This window comes from Schizophyllum commune, assembly GCF_000143185.2.
Source record: "Schizophyllum commune H4-8 unplaced genomic scaffold SCHCOscaffold_5, whole genome shotgun sequence".
Lineage (NCBI taxonomy): Eukaryota > Fungi > Basidiomycota > Agaricomycetes > Agaricales > Schizophyllaceae > Schizophyllum > Schizophyllum commune.
The window spans coordinates 556,984-576,712 of record NW_026089542.1 but is presented as its reverse complement, the minus strand read 5'-3'; the positions used below and the strand labels follow the sequence as shown (position 1 = coordinate 576,712).

The window sequence follows — 19,729 nt, the reverse complement described above, 5'->3', positions numbered from 1 at the left end:
CTCCGTACACCGTCCATCCTTTCAGCAACAAGGAGTTGGCAAATGCTACATCCAACACGGAGCGGAGACGGATGATCGACTTCAACAAACTGTTGTCCAAGCAACGCGTCACCGTTGAACATGCCTTCGGAGTGCTCAAGATGCGCTTTCATTCACTCCGTCTCATGGGCTACCATGATGATGTGCAAGATGTATGGCGGGTGATTGAGGCATTGCTAATCCTGCACAACTTATGCCTCTATCACAAGGATCATCCGGAGGCATTCGACGAGTATGCTGAAGTCATTCTAGCAGCTAACGAGGAGGGGGATGATACAGATGAGGAGGAAGAGGAGGAGGAGGAGGACGTGCCGACAGTCACAGGAGTTGATGTGCATGGTCCCTCAGACCTTCCACGCCACGAGACTGTAGCGTGGCTCCGAACTGCAGGGCATCAGAAGCGGCGGGAACTTCTTGACATTGTATGCCCTATGGCAAACTACCAGTAGTAGAAATCACACTGAACCAAGGAATTAAACGAATTGAAGTAGGGTATGCAGATAAAAGTAAAGGAGGGTGTACGTGTATGTTTAGGAATCACCAAAGCCAAGGGAAAGGAATTCGGCCAAGATGCGATTGGCGTTATCCACAACCTGGAAGGTATATGTACCAGGGGACGCACGTTCACCGTCAATGATCTTCTGCGCCAAGTCAACCTTCTTCTCTATCGCCACGCGCTCGTATCTCTGTTGGCGTAGAGCGGCGGACTGCTCCTCCGACTTCGCCATGACCTCGAAGTAAGTATTGAGTCCAGAGGTGTCGATCTTTGTCTGCTCCTTGGCATCCTTACGGGGCCGGCCACGGCGAGGGGCCCCCTTTGGCTCGGAGACAGTAGCAGATGCCGGCAACTTCTCGGACTTGGGCAGACGTGATTTGGTCGGTGACGGAACGAGCTCGACCTCGTCGTCTTCGTCGAAGTCGTCCACCTCGCTGAGCTCTGCAGCTGAAGAACGGGCAACCGGTCGTATAACCTTTGGGTTGTTGTCAGGGGATATCCACGCCACCCACAAGCGCCCACAAGCGTGATGTGGACTCAACTGGTTTGGTCTTGTTTGGTTTGTGGACTGATGGTGTTTGCATGTGTTGACGCCCCCCATCAGTCATTACCTATGACTCATTCCTGGTGTGTTTCCCTTATATCTCCTACTTCCCTTCTCCTCCTCTCCCTCTGGTGACCTCCCCCTTTCCCTTTCTCTTATTTATTCCTTCCCCCTTCCTGGACATTGCCAGTACTCTACCTGTCTCCCACCACCACTACTGTATGGCGCCTTATCGCACCATCATCGCTCACCGATCTTGTGACCTGATGACTGTAGTAGTTATCTCCTATCCCCTTGATTACTATAGCTACAGTATATATACAGGCAGTGGGCATCAGGAGATCCTTTGGGTTTGATCTCCTTGGTTCCCCGCTCGCCTAGGTGTGTTGGTACTTACTGGTTACTGTTCCCTGCTAATATACCTTGGTTCCCCGCTCGCCTAGCTCGCGCCCCTACGCCTGGCTCTTAGTTAACCTCTGGGAGTTCTCTAATCCAGAAACGCTCGTCGTTGGCTACGGTGGGCGTCGCCCATCGATGATCGCCCCATCCCCTCCTTGCCGCCTTGGGCTTTCCACACCCTCGGCTGCCTCTGCCGCCTCCTAGCGAGCCCGCCTCCCTTGGCTTGGGTTGCGTCCTCAGGCTTGGTCTACGCCCGCGCCCCTGCAGCGGTTGTGGTGCTAGTACTCCGGGGAACGGCCCTCCCTGTACGCCGTGGCACCCCTCGCCTCCCGCTCTGGTGTGTTTCCCCTTCGTTCCCCGGTGTGGCCTAGTTGGTCGTCCGCCCTGGCAGCAGTGGGAAGCGTACCTTTGGGAGTACCACCCCTCGTCAGGCCTTCCGCTCCCATCGGTCCGTTGTGGGCTCACCTCCCCTCGCCTCGCTGGCCACTCGTCCTGGTCGCACCCCCCTTCCCTGACCGATGCCGTCATCCATCGTGTCATCCCTTCCCCCACTGGCTTGGAGCTCATGCTCGCCGTGGTACGTCCGGTCTCAGCGCTGCTCCTTGCGCTTCCTCCGGCGTAGGGCATCTCTCGGCGCCCTCCCCAGTGCGCCTTCTCCCCACCTCGTCGATCAAGGCTACCCCCCTCGATCCTGACGCTGCACCGCGCCCCCTCCTCCTTCCGATCGGTGTCGCCCTCCACCGATCACCACCACCGGCCGCGTCTCTGGCCGATACGCCTCTCCACTACCCTAGTGACGCCGCCCCCTCGTCACTACCCTCCACCTCGTGTAGGCGCTGGCGGCACTGCCTACCGGGCACCCTACTCGTGGGCGCCCCCCATGTATGGCTCACGCATGGGTCCACTGTGTAGTGGTATTCAGTACGCCTGCCCTCCTCTCTCTACCGAGCTACGCCCTACCCTACTCCCTCTTCTATCGTCGGTCACGACCCGCCATCACCGTCGATCCTCTCCCTCGTCCACCGTGACGCTCTTCACCCTTCTAAGACGTCACGCCTCCCTCTAGGTGGTGTGGCTGTCCGGGGACCATGGCTGCCTAGACGTTAGCCTCGTCTCCGCTACCGTCTCCACTCGGCCACTCCCGGCTGGTCCCCTTACAGCAGATCAAACCCCCTCCTGATCTCGTCCGCCTGCGTCCACGGACCCGACGTTGTACCGCTACTCCCTTGGTGGTTCAAGGCGAGGAGATGCACTCTGTCAGGGGATATCCACACCACCCACAAGCGCCCACAAGCGTGACTGGTCTTCAATCGGTTTGGTCCTGTTTGGTGTATGGTACTGATGGCATTTGCATGTGTTGACACCCCCATCAGTCATCACCTATGACTCATCCCTGGTGTGTTTCCATTATATCTCCTACTTCCTCTCTCCTCCTCTCCCTTCGGTGACCTCCCACTTTCCCTTTCTCTTATTTATACCTTCCCCCTTCTTGGACACTGCCAGTACTCTACCTGTTCCCCCACCACCACTACTGTATGGCGCCTTATCGCACCATCATCGCTCACTGGTCTTGTGACCGATGACTGTAGTAGTTATCCCCTATCTCCTTGATTACTATAGCTACAGTATATATACAGGCAGTGGGCATCAGGAGATCCTTTGGGTTTGATCTCCTTGGTTCCCCGCTCGCCTAGGTGTGTTGGTACTTACTGGTTACTGTTCCCCTGCTAATATACCTTGGTTCCCCGCTCGCCTAGCTCGCGCCCCTACGCCTGGCTCTTAGTTAACCTCTGGGAGTTCTCTAATCCAGAAACGCCCGTCGTTGGCTACGGTGGGCGTTGCCCATCGATGATCGCCCCATCCCCTCCTTGCCGCCTTGGGCCTGCCACACCCTCGGCTGCCTCCGCCGCCTCCTAGCGAGCCCGCCTCCCTTGGCTTGGGTTGCGTTCCCAGGCTTGGTCTACGCCCGCGCCTCTGCAGCGGTTGTGGTGCTAGTACTCCGGGGAACGGCCCTCCCTGTACGCCGTGGCACCCCTCGCCTCCCGCTCTGGTGTGTTTCCCCTTCGTCCCCCGGTGTGGTCTAGTTGGTCGTCCGCCCTGGCAGCAGTGGGAAGTGTACCTTCGGGAGTACCACCCCTCGTCAGGCCTTCCGCTCCCATCGGTCCGTTGCGGGCTCACCTCCCCTCGCCTCGCTGGCCACTCGTCCTGGTTGCACCCCCCTTCCCTGACCGATGTCGTCATCCATCGTGTCGTCCCTTCCCCCACTGGCTTGGAGCTCATGCTCGCCGTGGTACGTCTGGTCTCAGCGCTGCTCCTAGCACTTCCTCCAGCGTAGGGCATCTCTCGGCGCCCTCCCCAGTGCACCCTCTTCCTACCTCGCCGATCGGGGCTACCCCTCTCGATCCTGGCGTTGCACCGCACCCCCTCCTTCTTCTGATTGGCGTCGCCCTCCATCGATCACCGCCACCGGTCGCGTCTCTGACCAATACGCCTCCCCACTCTCCTAGTGACGCCGCCCCCTCGTCACTACCCTCCACCTCGTGTAGGCGCTGGCGGCGCTGCCTACCGGGCACCCTACCTGTGGGCGCCCCCCATGTATGGCTCACGCATGGGTCCACTGTGTAGTGGTATTCAGTACGCTTGCCCTCCTCTCTCTACCGAGCTACGCCCTACCCTACTCCCTCTTCTATCGTCGGTCACGACCCGCCATCACCGTCGATCCTCTCCCTCGTCCACCGTGACGCTCTTCACCCTTCTAGGACGTCACGCCTCCCTCTAGGTGGTGTGGCTGTCCGGGGACCATGGCTGCCTAGACGTTAGCCTCGTCTCCGCTACCGTCTCCACTCGGCCACTCCCGGCTGGTCCCCTTACACACTCTCCATCTCTCCGCTTCACTGGGACGTCTGGTCGTACTCCGTAGCCCCTTGCTGCGTTGAGCTCCCTCTCTGGGACGGCCACTCTCATTGTCCTGAGTGCTTGGCCTGCACTGTTGATGGCGCGCTCATGTGGTTGAGATTACTCCCACTTCGCCCTCTCTGCCGTGCATGTCAGGTCCCCTTGGCCTTGTGGTGTCTCTCCCATCCCAGGCGTTAGGTTGCGAGCGGTGCCCAGTACCGCTCCCCGCCTTGCCTCACCACTCTGCCTCTCCTTCCGCTCCAGTGTGCCCGACTGGCGTCAAGGTCACTCATGGCCACTGCCGCTTCGCTACACCATCGGGTTACCCGGCTGCTTGGTGGTGTTTGTGTTGCCGCTTTCGCCCTCTGAGTTTCCCTTGGATGGCTACGTTACGCCATGCCCATCGACTGCGCCTTAGGCAAGTGTAGCCGATGTGGTGATCCTCCTTCTCCGGCTACCTCCTCCCCTCTTCTTGTGGACTTCGGTTGGCCCCACCACACTCTCGTCACCCATCGCGCAGTTAGGAAGCCAGCCCAGAGCTGCCCGCATGGCTAGATGGTGTTGACTGAGCCTCTGGTGTGGTCGCGCATGACTGAAGCGGTCATCGCCACTTGGGGATTGGCGGACATCGCTAGGTTGGAGGGCGGCCACCGTCAACCGCGTTTAGTAGGCTTGAGCAACCTACTGACGTGCTGGTCGCCACGGCTTCAGGACGGCTCTCTACCCCGCGACGAGGCTGCCAGCCTGCCCATCGGCATTGTGCAGTAACCGGCAACGTCGCCCTGGGGTTCACCCGTCTTTGCCGCCACCGTCTGGCCGTCTACCTCAAGACGGCCGCCCTTACAGTCATGTGGGGATGTTCGTCGAGTTCTGACTCTGACGAGTGACGTGGGATGGAGCACCCCCTTCAGCAGACGAAGGCCACTATTTATTCCTTCTTCTTCGGGACCCTCTCCTCGCTGTGGGGTATGCCGCCACCATGGGACAAACAACTTGGATGGTCCGTCCTCTCTCTGCTCTTGGCACTCCTCCCCCCGCGCCGTGCGCCACTGGTTCTGTTGATGTTCAGGTCGACCTGCTAGACGGAATGGAGAACCCCGTCGCCCCGCTAGGCCTCTCGTCACCTTACCCGGTCGCCACCTCCACCACCTTCATCCTCAGTGAGCCGCCTGCATCCAGCGAGGGACAGGCCACTGTCACATGACTGCTTCGCGCCCTCTTTCCATCCGCCTTCACCGTCGTCACCCTCATCGTCGCCGGTCTACGCCATGTTGGACAGTTGGGCAGGGCGCCTCCGCGCGCTCTTTTCCTCGCCCACCCACCCTTCTTCACCTTCTTGGGTGTGCACCTGGTCGCCTTAGTGCCTCGGGACGCGGCACCTTAGTGAAGGGGTGAAAGGGTATAGGGAGTGTAACGACCAAAGGGAGGTACGCGACCATCTTGGAGGAGCAACTGACCAACGGGAGGTTGCGACGACTCTAGTAGTCTTAGCATCCGACCAGCGGGAGGTGCCCTTTGAGGCCTCTTTTTCCCTCCCCCCCTCCCTTATCCTTTCCATCCTCCTTCACCCGCCCACCACCCCGGTCGTCGCCTTGCGCCGCGCCTAGTGAGGGGGTCCTCCCTTTCTCTTGTGCTGGCCTTGCGCGTCGGGACGTCGCGCCCTAGAGAGGGGGTGATGTCAGGGGATATCCACGCCACCCACAAGCGCCCACAAGCGTGATGTGGACTCAACTGGTTTGGTCTTGTTTGGTTTGTGGACTGATGGTGTTTGCATGTGTTGACGCCCCCCATCAGTCATTACCTATGACTCATTCCTGGTGTGTTTCCCTTATATCTCCTACTTCCCTTCTCCTCCTCTCCCTCTGGTGACCTCCCCCTTTCCCTTTCTCTTATTTATTCCTTCCCCCTTCCTGGACATTGCCAGTACTCTACCTGTCTCCCACCACCACTACTGTATGGCGCCTTATCGCACCATCATCGCTCACCGATCTTGTGACCTGATGACTGTAGTAGTTATCTCCTATCCCCTTGATTACTATAGCTACAGTATATATACAGGCAGTGGGCATCAGGAGATCCTTTGGGTTTGATCTCCTTGGTTCCCCGCTCGCCTAGGTGTGTTGGTACTTACTGGTTACTGTTCCCTGCTAATATACCTTGGTTCCCCGCTCGCCTAGCTCGCGCCCCTACGCCTGGCTCTTAGTTAACCTCTGGGAGTTCTCTAATCCAGAAACGCTCGTCGTTGGCTACGGTGGGCGTCGCCCATCGATGATCGCCCCATCCCCTCCTTGCCGCCTTGGGCTTTCCACACCCTCGGCTGCCTCTGCCGCCTCCTAGCGAGCCCGCCTCCCTTGGCTTGGGTTGCGTCCTCAGGCTTGGTCTACGCCCGCGCCCCTGCAGCGGTTGTGGTGCTAGTACTCCGGGGAACGGCCCTCCCTGTACGCCGTGGCACCCCTCGCCTCCCGCTCTGGTGTGTTTCCCCTTCGTTCCCCGGTGTGGCCTAGTTGGTCGTCCGCCCTGGCAGCAGTGGGAAGCGTACCTTTGGGAGTACCACCCCTCGTCAGGCCTTCCGCTCCCATCGGTCCGTTGTGGGCTCACCTCCCCTCGCCTCGCTGGCCACTCGTCCTGGTCGCACCCCCCTTCCCTGACCGATGCCGTCATCCATCGTGTCATCCCTTCCCCCACTGGCTTGGAGCTCATGCTCGCCGTGGTACGTCCGGTCTCAGCGCTGCTCCTTGCGCTTCCTCCGGCGTAGGGCATCTCTCGGCGCCCTCCCCAGTGCGCCTTCTCCCCACCTCGTCGATCAAGGCTACCCCCCTCGATCCTGACGCTGCACCGCGCCCCCTCCTCCTTCCGATCGGTGTCGCCCTCCACCGATCACCACCACCGGCCGCGTCTCTGGCCGATACGCCTCTCCACTACCCTAGTGACGCCGCCCCCTCGTCACTACCCTCCACCTCGTGTAGGCGCTGGCGGCACTGCCTACCGGGCACCCTACTCGTGGGCGCCCCCCATGTATGGCTCACGCATGGGTCCACTGTGTAGTGGTATTCAGTACGCCTGCCCTCCTCTCTCTACCGAGCTACGCCCTACCCTACTCCCTCTTCTATCGTCGGTCACGACCCGCCATCACCGTCGATCCTCTCCCTCGTCCACCGTGACGCTCTTCACCCTTCTAAGACGTCACGCCTCCCTCTAGGTGGTGTGGCTGTCCGGGGACCATGGCTGCCTAGACGTTAGCCTCGTCTCCGCTACCGTCTCCACTCGGCCACTCCCGGCTGGTCCCCTTACAGTTGTCCTTGTAGCTGAAAGAAGTCAATATACAAGGACATACTGGGAACAATGAGACCTTACCGATTGACGAAGAGATCGTACCAGCCTTTACGCACGAACAAGCGACTGTTTGCCGCATTGAGATTGTCGATCGCACACCCCTTGCTCTTCGAGTTGCGGAGATGCAATGCGAGACCATCTTCGTCGTCCCAGTCGTAGTCGTCCGCATCAGCACCACGGCCCGTGAAGTTACGGAACTCGTAGAGTTGCTTGAACGTCGTAAGAAGCGTGTTGTAGAGGCTGCCGAGTTGCTTCTCAGTGACAGGACCACTGGGAAGCTTCCCGCCAAGAGCCTCGAGCACCTGAAGCGATATTAGGCACCGTCCCGTGCGACAGGGGGCAGACGTACCATGCGCCAGACTTTGTTCGAGGCGACCTGAAGTTTGTCGAAGATCTTGTCGCCATTCACGTTGTCGCCAAGGACGACTTCGAGGAGGGCGCTCTTGTCAGCGACTGAGTACTTCCGCTGCTTTTGCGAGGGCTTTGGGACGGCTCCCTCAACAGAAGCTGCGGTGTGCTGCTCCTCCGCCAGGGAAGCAGCCCCAGAGGCGACCACAGGGGAAGGGAGATTGCTGAACGAGAAGGAATTGTTTGGTGGATCTAGGGGTGGGGGAGAGCCGAAGTCGAACGAGGAGGGGGTGTAGGAGATGAAGTTGATCGAAGGGAAGGGCTGGCCGATCGCTCGACCGGCGGTGGATTGCTTGTTGGACGCGACACCTGGCGAGGGAGGGCGGTCGATAGAGGGCGTCGCGGGCGAATTCTTCACCGTCTCCGATCGCCCGAGACCCGACTGGGATGCCGCGAGTAGCGCTTGATTCGCGTTCGGCGTGGTCACCGCGCTCGCAGCTGGCTTGTCCTTGCGAGGGCGTCCCGGCGCGCGTTTGGGCTGCTGTCCCTCTTCCCTCTTCTTCGGAGGACGTCCGCGCTTTTTTCGAGGTGTAGGTGTGGGGGGCTCGGGGGGCGAAGCTGCCGGTTTTGGCTGGGTACAGGTGCGTCGCGGGCGCTTCGGTGCAGGGGTTGTGTCGGTCAAAGGAGGGGATGGGGGGCGCTTCTGGGAGGCGTTCGGCTGGGTAATGTCGTTGAGGGGAGTCCTGAGACCCTCCTCCAGGCCCCCGGGAGGTGGCGCGGTGGACAGCTGAGATGCTGCGTTGGAGAGAAGGTCAAGACCATTCTGTCCCATTGTCACTGACATATCGGCACTCATATGACTAGGGACTATACCATTTATGCAGATTAGGGTCAACAAAGAATTATAGATGTTTGTCGTGTATTATATGATGTGCTACGAGGCTCGAGGATGGAGGAAACGGGCGAAGAGGGCGACGAACGCGCGCGCGCGCGACCTCTTTCCATTTCGGGAATTTCGCGGCATTTCGGGATTTTTAGAATTGATCATGGCTACTAGTCATAGTACCCCTTACCAACGTCCGTCGACAAATCCTTTCTTGAGTCCGGCAGTAGTCCCTCTCCCATATTCCTTCGAGGACAAGATGTTAGATTCGACCAAATGCGAGTCAGATAGTATAGAGCGTGTAGAGGGGCTCATAGGAGCCCCGTTCGAGTCTTATAAACTCGAAGTACGAGTGCTATGCGCCCGCAGTACGAGCACTAGACTCGCCGTACGAGAGCTATAGCCTCGAAGTAAATAGGTAGTGTAGTGGTACGTCGCGGCGGAGGTAAATCATACACACATGTACAGGAGCGCGTAGCTAGCTACTATGCAGAATAAACATAAACGGGCCTTCCAAAATATGCGGTACAGGAAGAATGTGGTCTCCACGGGGAGCGAGAGATACGATGCGATGGTGTACGAGGTCCATGAGAGCCATGGGGAGCGTGCGAGATCCACAAAAAAGCAAGCGAGTGCGGAGAGCGAGATAACGAGCGTGAGTCCCAGAGCGAGGAAGAGGTCTGTACACGAAGGGGAAGGGATTATGCGGATTAGGCAAGGACTGTCCGGATGCGGTAAGTTTCTTGCGTTGCGAGGGGAGGGGTGAGGATTGTGAGATGGGTGTGGTGAGTGTTGTGAGATGAGTCTTGCGAAGTGAGGCGGTTGAGATGAGTGATGAGGCTGGGGTGATGGAGGCACGAAAAACGCGGGGTTTACAGGACCTAGCCACGAAGGCGGTGGAAAATCGGGAGCGCGTGGCAGGATATCAGCCACATCTAGAAGAGCAAGAGGAAGAGATCAGCGCGACGAACGGCGAAAGAAAAGGAAGAAAACGCACGTTGTACCACCAGTACCCGCGGCGGTCGGACTCGTGCGAGTAGTCCGATACGAAGACGCTGGTGGTGGTTATCGCGAGCGCGAGGAGCGCGCAGCTGAACGTCGCGGGTGGCATCCAGAACCACACGAGCACGCCCGTCCAAGCAACAAGCAGCGCGCCGAGGGACCAGCGGCCGACAGCCTGAGGAAGGAGGAGCGCGAGTGTCTTGCGTCCGATGGCGGCATCGCCTTCGCGGTCGCGAAAGTCCTGTGCCTGGCCCTAGATAGGAAGACGCGCTAGGTCAGGATATAGACTATCTGACGAAAAGGATATGCGCTAACGGTTGTCGCGAAGATCGCCCCCGTCATGACGAGTGCCATCAAGGACAGGCGGGAGAGCGGTCGGTCGTGGTCTGTCCGGCGGCGTCAGTCAGATTGAGTACATAGCAAAAGTCGGAGAGAGACGTACCGAAGCAGACACACATTCCCCAGGTGTAGCAGACATAGCCGATAGCAGATAGCACTGACTTGAAGAACCAGTTACGGGCGAGACTGCACTCGTTGTACGCGACAATCGCAGCAAGATAGATAGCGCTTGGCACTAGAAGGCCGTGCCGAGCGCTCATCAAGAGGGACGCTAGCACGAGGCAGACGTAAAGGATCTGCGTCGACTCAGGGCTGATGCGCCCAGATGGAATAGGCCGATCGGGCTTGGAAAGCTTGTCTTCGTCGAGGCCGACGATCTGCCGCGAGCCACGTCAGGGTCGGAACTGCGGAGGAAAGAGCGAGCGCAGCCTCACTTGATTCTTTGTCTGCAGAGAAGGGTTGATGAGCTCGTCGGACGACGTGACACGAGGAACGTGACGCACCTCGAAGGCCATAAGGTGCAGCTCGACCCAGACAAAGCCTTCCGAAAACGCGAGTGGATCGGTCGGGCCGACGAGCACTGTGCTCATGCACAACTACACATGTCGAGATGAGGGGGATGTCAAGAGCGGACGACGTGCTCGACAGCATACCACTGGACCAAGGATGGGGACGACATCGGACTTGCTGAAGAGGTAGCCCGTGTGTAGACATTGTATGATGGTAGCGCGTGCCGCGCAAAGTGCATCGTGGGCACGTTGCACGACCATGGAACGGGAGAGGTCGCCAGAGGTTAGGTGGGAGACGGGGGACTGCGTGGAGAAAAGCCAGGGCTGCCCGATGCTTTCGAGCCCAGTTATAAAAGGAGCCCAGGCCGTACAGCAGTCCATGATGCTCACACGAAGCCATCAAGGCCGGCGGGTTGCTTTTGAAATGGATCTGGCGCCCCGACGGACGCAAGATCTGAGTTCCGAATTCTCGCACTTCCGAGTCCGCACGGCGAGGCTCCGCGTCTGAATTGGGATTTTCATGAAGCTTACTCGTCCGAGCCTCGCGCTGGTATAGATGTCATTGGGAAAGGCGACAGCTCCTCGTCCATGGGGAGCTCAGGCAACATCGTCAGCGAGATAGCGACCGGATAGATATGGTTGAGGACAGGACACGATTGACGGAATCGGGGAACGCCGTGTGCCGACCACGTGCGTGGGGCCGCTGGGGTCTCATTTAAATTCATTAAACCGTTGCCGGCGGCACCGGCAACTGCGTGCAAGTCGGTCTTTGCCGCAGGTTTGCCACCAATGTGCCACCCTGTGCCACCCGTCCTGCTGGAAGCTCATCGCGGACGGTGGCGAGGGATTCGCTGGGCACGGTGAGGGCGAGCATCGGGCGCAGCTTGGCGGGGAAGGTGGCGGCAGGGAACACCGCAGACTCCAGAACATCACTGAGGCCGCTAATTGTGATTGATCCCAAACCGGTTTCTCACGTTTACACGCGTTACTGAGGGACTTGGGATCGGTTCCGGGGTCCAGAAATCGGGAAAGAAGGTCAACATGCGTGTCCGGGAGCAGTAGCGATAGCAGGGTCGCCCCTCGCGGTGGCCTCGAGGGCTCGTTAAGCGCCGAGTTTCAAGGCCTCGAAGGTCGCCCACAAACCCTGCACGATGCGCAAACTTCGAGGAGGAAGCCGGAGGGTACAACTCGTCATCGTGAGAGTCGAAGTTTAATCTTGAGAGCCCGATGGTGGACGTAAGGGCCAGCGGGAGAAGGATGCGGCAGAGGGCAGCCAAGGAAGAAGGGCTGGTCCGTCGTTCCCTGAGTGAGGGAAACGGAAGCGCGTAGAATAACGACGAGGGTATGGGTGTGGTACACGGTGCGACGACCAGCTGCGCGAAGTAAGCCATCCGCTCGCAGTCTTGACCACTTGCTTGTGTTACTTGGCAGGCTTTGTTGACTTTCTAACTTGAGCTGTAAATTCAGTTTCTCCGCCGGAATGTCTGTGGCTTACTGTGAGATGGTGGCCCTCCTTAGCCTATTCCAGCGAGTTTCTGGGCCCTGACCGTGAGCTGCGTGGGCGTCAAAGCATGCGGCATCCCGCGATGAGGACGGACGATGCATCCCCACAAGCAGGTCCCACACTCAAGCCCCAAGTAGGAATGCCGGTGTTCCACTGTTCAACAGGGCTTGATGCACGTCGCAGCGGTGGCGGCCAGATCGAATAGACATAGATAAGGCGCAGAGGTCATATGAAGATGGCGGCACGGCATGGACCTGTGATGCAACGAGTCCATCCATCGACAGCGCGTATTTCTCGGAAAAGCAAGTCAGTGGCATACAGTTCCATCCACAGGCGATCCGCGAAAGGGACGAGGAACGAGGGGACCTGGGTAAGGAAGACAGGCGAGAGTACTTGCATCATCGAGGGCCGCAGCTAGGACACATAAGGGACCGCTTGAAAGGCGTGTTGGGAGGCGCATCACCGGCTATAGCGAGGTGAGAAAGCCCAGACAAAAGGAGCTGTGGCAACACGACCATAGACGACCATCTGTCAATGTCAAGCTGACCAGCGACCGTAGGCAGCCTGCGTTTGCAACTGTCGGGTGCAGAGCGTCGTGCGGAAATCGCCAGGCAACGGGGTCGAGCAGCGGTTGTTGTGAGGCAGCGAGAGATGCCCAGATATGGTTGGGAGGGAGGAGCGGGTGCTCACCTACATTGCGATTTGGCGCGTATGACATACGCCACCCAGTCGCGTCGACCGTGTACTGCAACCACGCCCGCGTTACACATCCCCTTCTCCCTCCCTCCCACTGCCAGTCCATTCGAAAGCTTTGCTAGTATTGCGCATCTACAAGCTAACATCTAAAGCGTCAGCGTCATTAATGGCCGTAACCTACATTAACTTTACAGTCCATCGTCATTGCCCTTCTACTCATCGCACTTATACGCGATTTACTCTGTCCTGTGGGCGACGTCCTCTGCCCTGTCTCCCTCAAGAGCGCCGACTATCCTGTCTGGGGCTATCGCGCGCGTGTCCTCCACAAGGGCGCTCGTCTCGTTGCTCTCCTCCGGCATCTCGTCCCAATTATTTGGCGGGAGGTAGAACGCGAGGCGGATGGACGCGACACACATGATAAGGAGGACGACGTAGACGGCGTTGCCACCGAGGATGTTGTGCTCGAGGGAGTAGGAGTACATGGAGGTGACCATCGCGGGGCCGACGGCGCGCGAGATGGAGACGAAGGTTTGGGCAACACCATTCGTAGCGCCCAACGCATTTTGATTAGGCACGGACGCGGTGACGAACATGAAGATCGTTCCTGCATGCAGAGGTGAATCGAGAGGTTTCGTGCTTTGAGGATGTACTCACCGTACGCCAGATCCATCACACACAACATGAGGACCAACATCCCCACCATGAACCACACGCCCATCGTCACCCCACCCCACGCCCTCGCCATCACGCTCATAATCGGGAAACCCAGCGTCATCGGAATGAACGACGCCATCCCAATCACAAACACCGTCCTCGCGCCCAACTTTCTCGTAATCCTTGCAAACAAGAGCGCCTGGAACGCGCTCGTCGCCACGCCGTACGAGCCCAGGACGTACCCAATCTGCGCCGGCGAAAGGCCGAGGCCGCCGATCTCGAGGGGCATGGCGAGAAAAAGCGGAATAAGCGAGAGCTCCATGTTCTCGATGAAGGCGAGGGCAACGTAGTTGGCGATGGAGATGACGACGGGGAAGGTGAGCAGCTCGCGCAAAGCGGGCGGATCGTCTTTGGGGTCAGGGGCCGGGGAGTCGGTGCTACCGTAGGAGGAGGAGCGTGACTTGGACTTCTTATGCTTTTTGAGGCGGGCGAGGAGGGAGTGGCGGGTGGGGAGGGTCTGGGGCAATGTGTGAGTGAGGGGGAAGACAAAGGAAGAATCGGATTTACCTCGCGGAAGAAGAACGCGGTGATGAGGAAGGCGAAAACAACGTAGCTGGCGGTGACGAGGCAGGGGAAGAAGTAGGGGTAGTCTTGCCAGAATTGGGCGGAAAAGGCGCGCGGCCAGCGATCGTGCGGGCGCGCAAGCCAGCCACCGAGGAAGGGACTGCAAGGTGATGAGAAGGAGGAGAGGCCAGTGCAGATGATACGCACCCTAGCGTAGCCCCGAGGCCCCAGACGACGGGTATATAGGCGTATACCTCCGCGCGATTGGACGCGTCGGTCAAGTCACCCATAATACTCTTCATGACACCGATGTTGCCATTCAAGAAACCGCAGAAACAGCGACTAGGAGGTATCTGAGCGGAAGTATAACTTCTGCAAACGGCACACGCACCTGACTACCAGCTCCCAAAACGTCCTTGAGAGACCAAAACAGAGCATGGAGATGATCGTGCCGGACATTCCAAGCAACAGAACGGGCTTACGGCCAATGTAGTCGGAGATACGACTCCATTGAAGCACGGTAAGGGCTTCCGTTACGAAGAACAGGGATTCCTGATGTTTTTGTGAGTGGCGGCGAAGGGGAAACGCTCATGAAAGACGCACTATTAATCCGGCATAATAACCAACTTTTCTGTCGTCCCCTCCCGTTATACCGATCTCTCTTATAAGCTGAGAAGGGGTCAGCGTAGCAGACGGTGGGATAGAGGTACACGCACCTGATTGATATACGGATAGATAGACTGGCTCGTTATAGGAGAGCAGATCTGCAGAAGCATGATGATCGCCAACTGCCTTTTCAAGTGCGCCGGCGACTTGTGCCTATGCTTTTGCGAGTGGTCGAGGAGGTGCGACTCCTCGTCAGCGTGAGGTTCGTATTGCCGCTCTTCAGCCTCCATGGTGGCAGTCTGTACTTTGGTGGCGGAAAGAACCAAGAGACGCAGGGGGCGTCACCGCTATCGCTGCGTACTTGTCTCTGAGTCAGATGCCGACGGCAACGCCGACTGGAACATGCCCGCAGTCGGTCTCGTCCGCGCTCACCAATATTTCTACGTTTGCTTGCATCTTGCCGTTATTGAAGCCATTGAGGACTGCCTTATCACAGCTCTCATTTGGACATGGGCGCAGCTCGAGGTTTAGAAGGATAAATAGCCGCCCAGAGCGCCTGTGTCTGATTCACAGGCCGGGCGTTGCCGAACTTGCACGTGACAAGTTCAACTTCATTCACTCCACGAAAATTTGGGTTCCAAGGATTTGGAAGCATCGGGCTGTACTTTAGCGTGCAGCATATGAGTATATCTACTCAAAGAAAGCGGAGAAGGGGAATGAAGTGGTTGAGGAGCTCAGAGACCTTGCTGGAATGTAACTCTAGTTAGAACTTGTGAGTACCGTGGGTCTCACCACATCAGTTTTACGCCGCAAAGTAGCTAACTATGACCTTCACTAGATACAATCACGACCGCACGAGCACTTTCCGCTCCTGAAGTAGATAACAGTGGACGGACGAGGGAGTACGTTGCACGTGGAAAACACGTGGGATCTCCGTGATGTGAATCACAGGCGCGCGCCATTCAATCACGGTGCCCCTTGTCCTCTACCTGGACGTGCACAAACTTGATATACCTCTCCCATCTTTCCCTGCACAAGCTATCTCCACCGCGTACAAGACAGATATCCGGCACACATTGGCTACCAATGAATCACCCTTCGCGCTCCGCGACCCCGGAGTCCGTGCTCGCCAATAGCCTCCATCGCGCAACGACGAATATCGATGATCTCACTCAAGCTCTCGCTGATTTCTCGCGGCTGCCGTCACCGGAGCCGCCTCTGGCCTCATGCTGCTGCGGGAGGGAGGACTGCGAACATGCGAAGGCGTGGGCAGCACTGAAGGCGCGACTGGAGAGCAGGCTCATCCTGAGCGCAGGTGCGTGGCGTGTCCCCGGATGATGACGCATTGCTGACTTCCATGCAGAGGTCGGGCAAGCACTCTTGCAGCGGCACGAAGCATACGTCCGCGAAGAGGCGAGTGACTTGACGTTGAACGCCGATCTACCCCTTACCCCATCGCTCCCTAAAGAGGCGACGTCGGCGTAGTGCCTCCAATGCATCCACATCTACAGATGCTACAGACACCACGGAGGACCCCGCGGACGTAACCATGACCCAGCAGTCCGCCGACTCGCAGTCGACCGAGACATCGAGGTCGGTCCTAGAAGCGGTACGCCTACATCCTTCACACCAACAACATCGCTTGACACCCCGTAGCGCCTAAACCAAGCCCTAGTCAATGCTGAGGTCACGGAAGCGTCAAACAAGGCCCTACTTGAAGAAGTTGATGACGCACGCGCAACCATATCCCGCCTCACCGGCTACCAAGCGCGATCATTGGGATGGGAAACCAAGGTCGCTGCCGCGCAAAGGGAGCGTGACGACATGCAGCAGGAACGCGATGGCGAGTCTCAACGCGCTAGGCTTGCGGAATCCCGCTTCAATGCCCTGAAGGAGAAGACCAGTGTGTCTTGCATCCCATGGTTACGATTCGTATCTGATCATGCTTCCTAGAGAAGCTCCAAGCTGAGCTAAGACGGGTTCAAGAGGAACTCGAGGAGAAGCGAATGCATCGGTTGGAGACCTCCGAATCCCTCATACAGGACGCTCGTTCGCGAATACATAGCTTCCAGCAGTCTTCGCAGACGGTGCGCTAGGATGACCTACGCTAAGCACCTTGCTCATCTAAACCTAGAGAACAACCCAATCACGCGAAGCCGAGCACGAAGAGATGACTAAAGTTCTGGAATCTCTCGTCAGCGACAATGAGATCCTGAAGCGGGACAATGCAGAGCTGCAGCGGCTGCTGGCTGAGTCGCGAGGAGACCTGCATAACTTGCAAGAGGAGCTCGAAGAGCAGAAGGCCGCGTACCCGTCACGAGGTTTGAATACAACAATCACAGCAAATGGCCGCGAACTCATCTCCATTCAGCACCTACACCGCTGCGACATCAGCACACAGGGAGTATGCCGACGAATAACTTCAAGGACTTCGTGAGTAGTGACACGATCTTCTGTTCGCATCTCATCTATGTTAGATCATGCGAGGGAACCGTCGTAGCGAAAGCGCTGATCGCAGATCGCGACGCTCTTTTGTAAGGCTAGCGTTCATTCTTGGGCATTCTTCGTTGACACTGTGGAATAGGAACCCCTAACACCGGAAACCTCACGTTTCCCCCTCCCTAACGAGCCTTCCACCCCATTATCGCCGACGACCCAAATTCGCGTTCCGTCAAATCTGGCACTTGAAGTGGACGAGGATGATATCGACGAGGACGACGATGAACGATTCCGAAGCCGCAAACCGCTGCTTCTGCTTACCAGGTCTCGTGGCGTCCAGACCGATGCTTGGCCCACCTATCTTGCACCTAGCGGGATGACCTCACCCTCACCTCACGACCCTCGCTCTGAGTCCTCATCCTTCTCCGAGTCGACCGCATCTACGCTGGGTGTCTTGTTCGACCGCGTCTCCACCCTCTTCAACCGCATGACCCAGGCCGATGCCCTCACGCTGACCAATCGGCTCAAGCGCCAGCACCTTCGCGGCGCCGACGTCGGCCACCTCTCGCGCACGACTGTCAACGCGATTGTGCATGACGCGGGCAATCTTCGCGCACATTTCCGCGCTCTCCTCGAGGACGAGAAGGCGGTCGTGACATGCACGCGCAAGGACCTGCGCGTGCTGTTCAAGCTCGTGAGGGATATGTTCGGCGAGCTGGGCGAGCTGAGGGTTGCGCTCAATGAGGTGATCTTGGATCCCGGGTGTGCGCAGAGGGTGAGCACGAATGCGCTAGACCCGAGCAAGGCAGAGAGGGATCGGCAGGCGTCAGCGGGGGCTGCGTCGGGGGCTTCGGGGTGGATTGCGCCAATCTCGAAGCTGTTTGGCGCGCCGACGCCAAGTACGGGCCCGCCGGAGCGGGTTGTTTCTCCGCTTGCACGATCGAGCAGTCAGCTCCGACCACGAATCGTCCCGAAGCTCAGTCCTGCGACAGCTACCGCATCGACGACTGTCAACGTTGAGTTTTCGGGCTCTGGCGTTGGGCGAAGCGTCACGTCCAGCTATGCGCCATCACCCGCTATTGCCCCTCCGGGTGGCATGCTAGGCCGCCAGCGCTCATCCGGCCCGTCACACCTGCACATATTTGCGGGTGCACCCGAGCCAGCGATCAACACGCCCGACTCGTGGGTCGTTGTGCCGAAGGGCGGGTCCATGAGGGAGCCGGGGACGCCTGCGTTCCGGCGACCAGCGCTGCCGGGAATGGGCCACTCAGAGCAACCGCAACATCGCCTCTCGCGCAACGTCGACGCCGTGATCGACATGGAGACTCCCGAGCAGCCCACCCAGCAGAGCCCAGTCTCAGGCCCGGGCGAGGGCAAGGAATCCGACGACGTCCTCGCACCACTAATGGCCCGCCGTCTCCGACGCCGCGGCCTCTCAGACTCCTCCATCCACTCCACCTTCCTCAGTCAAGCGCCCGCGCCCGCACCCTCAGAAGAGCAAGACCCACCACCACAAACGCCCACCGAGGGCGGCTTCGGCGGCTCGAGCGTGCTGCGCGCGCTCAGCCGGCGGGTGCAGAACTTCCGTGCGGGCACGCTGAGCGCGTCGCCGCCCGTAGCAGCCCCAGCGATGGGCTCCCGGTCCGTCAGCACGAGCTCGGCGGCGACGGCGTCGACCCCGACGAGTCCACACGGGGGCGGTGGGCTGAGTGACCTGCTGCCCTCGCTGAGTGCGTGGAGCGCTGCGGTGGAGGGGCCGGATGGGCTGCTGACGGGGCACCGGGAGCGGTTGTGACATGCGCTCGCTAGAGATTCGTTGAAGGATGGTAGGAGGGTGCTTGGTCTAGAGTCAAGGCAACCGCAGGATTTGAAGCAGGGTCTGGTAGGGACAGGGACAGTGCTCGATACCCTTCGCTTCTTGTATAATATCACTGACAGTGATGAACGTATCTATGGATTTTCTTGGCCTATATACGTTCGTTGGTCTTCCCCTGCTTTGCTTTAGGCAAGGATTTTTGTGAAAGGAAGCGGTGATCTTCAACTCCGGCGCCGAACCCGGAGCGGTGAAGCTCTGGTCATATTACCGGCTGCAACGAGTCCTTTTGGGTCCTGATCGCATCGAGGAGGAATCGGAAAGGGTACATCGGTGTCTGAACGCATGGGGCGCGCGCCACTGTGAACAGCTTGCTATGGGCAAGAACATCTACGAATCTACGAGGCTAGCATGACCATGATAATGACCCTTCGATGTCTAAAGTTTTCTTTTCTCATGCCAACAACGCTATAGAAGGCCAAGAGTTGCCTTTTCCAGCCATCGCGCGCCAGGTGTTGAGGTCCGATCGAGTCGTATGTAGGTTGCGGAGGGTACGCATGAGCCCGAGCGCGCCGGATTCGCGCCATAGATGAGAGGCTGAAGAGAAGGACGACCCACGGTCGCCAGACCGTACATGTCCTAGATACTGCTGACATCGTGAAGCTT

The 19,729-nt window shown here is 58.6% G+C and overlaps 12 protein-coding genes across 12 annotated transcripts; 8 read left to right on the top strand and 4 right to left on the bottom strand.

Annotated features, from left to right (window-relative positions):
* Positions 1–2: 2 nt before the first annotated feature.
* SCHCODRAFT_02498684 (uncharacterized protein) lies at positions 3–488 on the top strand (the record flags this gene model as incomplete). The annotated part of the gene is made up of 1 exon (XM_050343078.1): positions 3–488. A coding segment is annotated over one exon (486 nt), but the record flags the coding sequence as incomplete, so codon positions are not given.
* An 81-nt stretch (positions 489–569) lies between these two features.
* SCHCODRAFT_02500659 (uncharacterized protein) lies at positions 570–1,119 on the bottom strand (the record flags this gene model as incomplete). The annotated part of the gene is made up of 2 exons (XM_003036387.2): positions 570–1,010; positions 1,048–1,119. 2 exons carry the CDS (start codon positions 1,117–1,119, stop codon positions 570–572), a joined length of 513 nt encoding a protein of 170 aa, XP_003036433.1.
* Positions 1,120–1,860: 741 nt separating this feature from the next.
* SCHCODRAFT_02621160 (uncharacterized protein) lies at positions 1,861–2,637 on the top strand. The gene has a single exon (XM_050345041.1). It carries the CDS (start codon positions 2,359–2,361, stop codon positions 2,542–2,544), a length of 186 nt encoding a protein of 61 aa, XP_050200371.1. The 5' UTR covers positions 1,861–2,358; the 3' UTR covers positions 2,545–2,637.
* SCHCODRAFT_02439582 (uncharacterized protein) lies at positions 2,025–2,285 on the top strand (the record flags this gene model as incomplete). The annotated part of the gene is made up of 1 exon (XM_050342530.1): positions 2,025–2,285. A coding segment is annotated over one exon (261 nt), but the record flags the coding sequence as incomplete, so codon positions are not given.
* Positions 2,638–3,573: 936 nt separating the features above from the next.
* Positions 3,574–4,350, top strand: SCHCODRAFT_02621158 (uncharacterized protein). Its single transcript, XM_050345040.1, has one exon. The coding sequence runs from the start codon at positions 4,072–4,074 to the stop codon at positions 4,255–4,257; it is 186 nt and encodes a 61-aa protein (XP_050200370.1). The 5' UTR covers positions 3,574–4,071; the 3' UTR covers positions 4,258–4,350.
* Positions 4,351–5,370: 1,020 nt separating this feature from the next.
* SCHCODRAFT_02498806 (uncharacterized protein) lies at positions 5,371–5,577 on the top strand (the record flags this gene model as incomplete). Its single annotated transcript, XM_003037756.2, has 1 exon — positions 5,371–5,577. One exon carries the CDS (start codon positions 5,371–5,373, stop codon positions 5,575–5,577), a length of 207 nt encoding a protein of 68 aa, XP_003037802.1.
* A 1,475-nt stretch (positions 5,578–7,052) lies between these two features.
* Positions 7,053–7,313, top strand: SCHCODRAFT_02437328 (uncharacterized protein; the record flags this gene model as incomplete). Its single annotated transcript, XM_050342527.1, has 1 exon — positions 7,053–7,313. A coding segment is annotated over one exon (261 nt), but the record flags the coding sequence as incomplete, so codon positions are not given.
* Positions 7,208–9,019, bottom strand: SCHCODRAFT_02621155 (uncharacterized protein). Its single transcript, XM_050345039.1, has 4 exons — positions 8,928–9,019; positions 8,056–8,877; positions 7,728–8,008; positions 7,208–7,678 (listed from the first exon to the last, which is right to left on the bottom strand). Exons 1-4 carry the CDS (start codon positions 8,928–8,930, stop codon positions 7,603–7,605), a joined length of 1,182 nt encoding a protein of 393 aa, XP_050200368.1. The 5' UTR covers positions 8,931–9,019; the 3' UTR covers positions 7,208–7,602.
* Positions 7,402–7,866, top strand: SCHCODRAFT_01036752 (uncharacterized protein; the record flags this gene model as incomplete). Its single annotated transcript, XM_003037755.1, has 2 exons — positions 7,402–7,678; positions 7,728–7,866. One exon carries the CDS (start codon positions 7,402–7,404, stop codon positions 7,570–7,572), a length of 171 nt encoding a protein of 56 aa, XP_003037801.1. The 3' UTR covers positions 7,573–7,678; positions 7,728–7,866.
* Positions 9,020–9,818: 799 nt separating the features above from the next.
* On the bottom strand, positions 9,819–10,868 carry SCHCODRAFT_02498588 (uncharacterized protein; the record flags this gene model as incomplete). Its single annotated transcript, XM_050343077.1, has 6 exons — positions 9,819–9,872; positions 9,935–10,192; positions 10,255–10,325; positions 10,382–10,655; positions 10,713–10,724; positions 10,782–10,868. 6 exons carry the CDS (start codon positions 10,866–10,868, stop codon positions 9,819–9,821), a joined length of 756 nt encoding a protein of 251 aa, XP_050200367.1.
* Positions 10,869–13,088: 2,220 nt separating this feature from the next.
* SCHCODRAFT_02621148 (MFS general substrate transporter) lies at positions 13,089–15,271 on the bottom strand. Its single transcript, XM_050345038.1, has 8 exons — positions 15,244–15,271; positions 14,922–15,171; positions 14,809–14,874; positions 14,597–14,757; positions 14,413–14,547; positions 14,209–14,365; positions 13,642–14,158; positions 13,089–13,591 (listed from the first exon to the last, which is right to left on the bottom strand). Exons 2-8 carry the CDS (start codon positions 15,099–15,101, stop codon positions 13,224–13,226), a joined length of 1,584 nt encoding a protein of 527 aa, XP_050200366.1. The 5' UTR covers positions 15,102–15,171; positions 15,244–15,271; the 3' UTR covers positions 13,089–13,223.
* Positions 15,272–15,897: 626 nt separating this feature from the next.
* SCHCODRAFT_02498783 (uncharacterized protein) lies at positions 15,898–19,045 on the top strand (the record flags this gene model as incomplete). The annotated part of the gene is made up of 9 exons (XM_003037754.2): positions 15,898–16,126; positions 16,175–16,286; positions 16,332–16,420; positions 16,487–16,714; positions 16,765–16,898; positions 16,946–17,132; positions 17,183–17,244; positions 17,289–17,345; positions 17,396–19,045. 9 exons carry the CDS (start codon positions 15,898–15,900, stop codon positions 19,043–19,045), a joined length of 2,748 nt encoding a protein of 915 aa, XP_003037800.1.
* Between the last annotated feature and the right edge of the window lie 684 nt (positions 19,046–19,729).

Excerpts from the sequence above, each read along its gene's own strand:
- SCHCODRAFT_02621160 (XM_050345041.1), top strand. The coding sequence starts at position 2,359 with ATGTATGGCTCACGCATGGGTCCACTGTGTAGTGGTATTCAGTACGCC.
- SCHCODRAFT_02621158 (XM_050345040.1), top strand. The coding sequence starts at position 4,072 with ATGTATGGCTCACGCATGGGTCCACTGTGTAGTGGTATTCAGTACGCT.
- SCHCODRAFT_02621155 (XM_050345039.1), bottom strand. Across the intron at positions 8,009-8,055 it reads CGAACAAAGTCTGGCGCATG|GTGCTCGAGGCTCTTGGCGG; the intron begins GTACGTCTGCCC and ends ATATCGCTTCAG. Across the intron at positions 7,679-7,727 it reads TACGATCTCTTCGTCAATCG|CTACAAGGACAACTGTAAGG; the intron begins GTAAGGTCTCAT and ends GACTTCTTTCAG.
- SCHCODRAFT_02621148 (XM_050345038.1), bottom strand. The coding sequence starts at position 15,101 with ATGGAGGCTGAAGAGCGGCAATACGAACCTCACGCTGACGAGGAGTCG. Across the intron at positions 14,758-14,808 it reads GTTATTATGCCGGATTAATA|GAATCCCTGTTCTTCGTAAC; the intron begins GTGCGTCTTTCA and ends CAAAAACATCAG. Across the intron at positions 14,159-14,208 it reads CCGCGTTCTTCTTCCGCGAG|ACCCTCCCCACCCGCCACTC; the intron begins GTAAATCCGATT and ends ACATTGCCCCAG.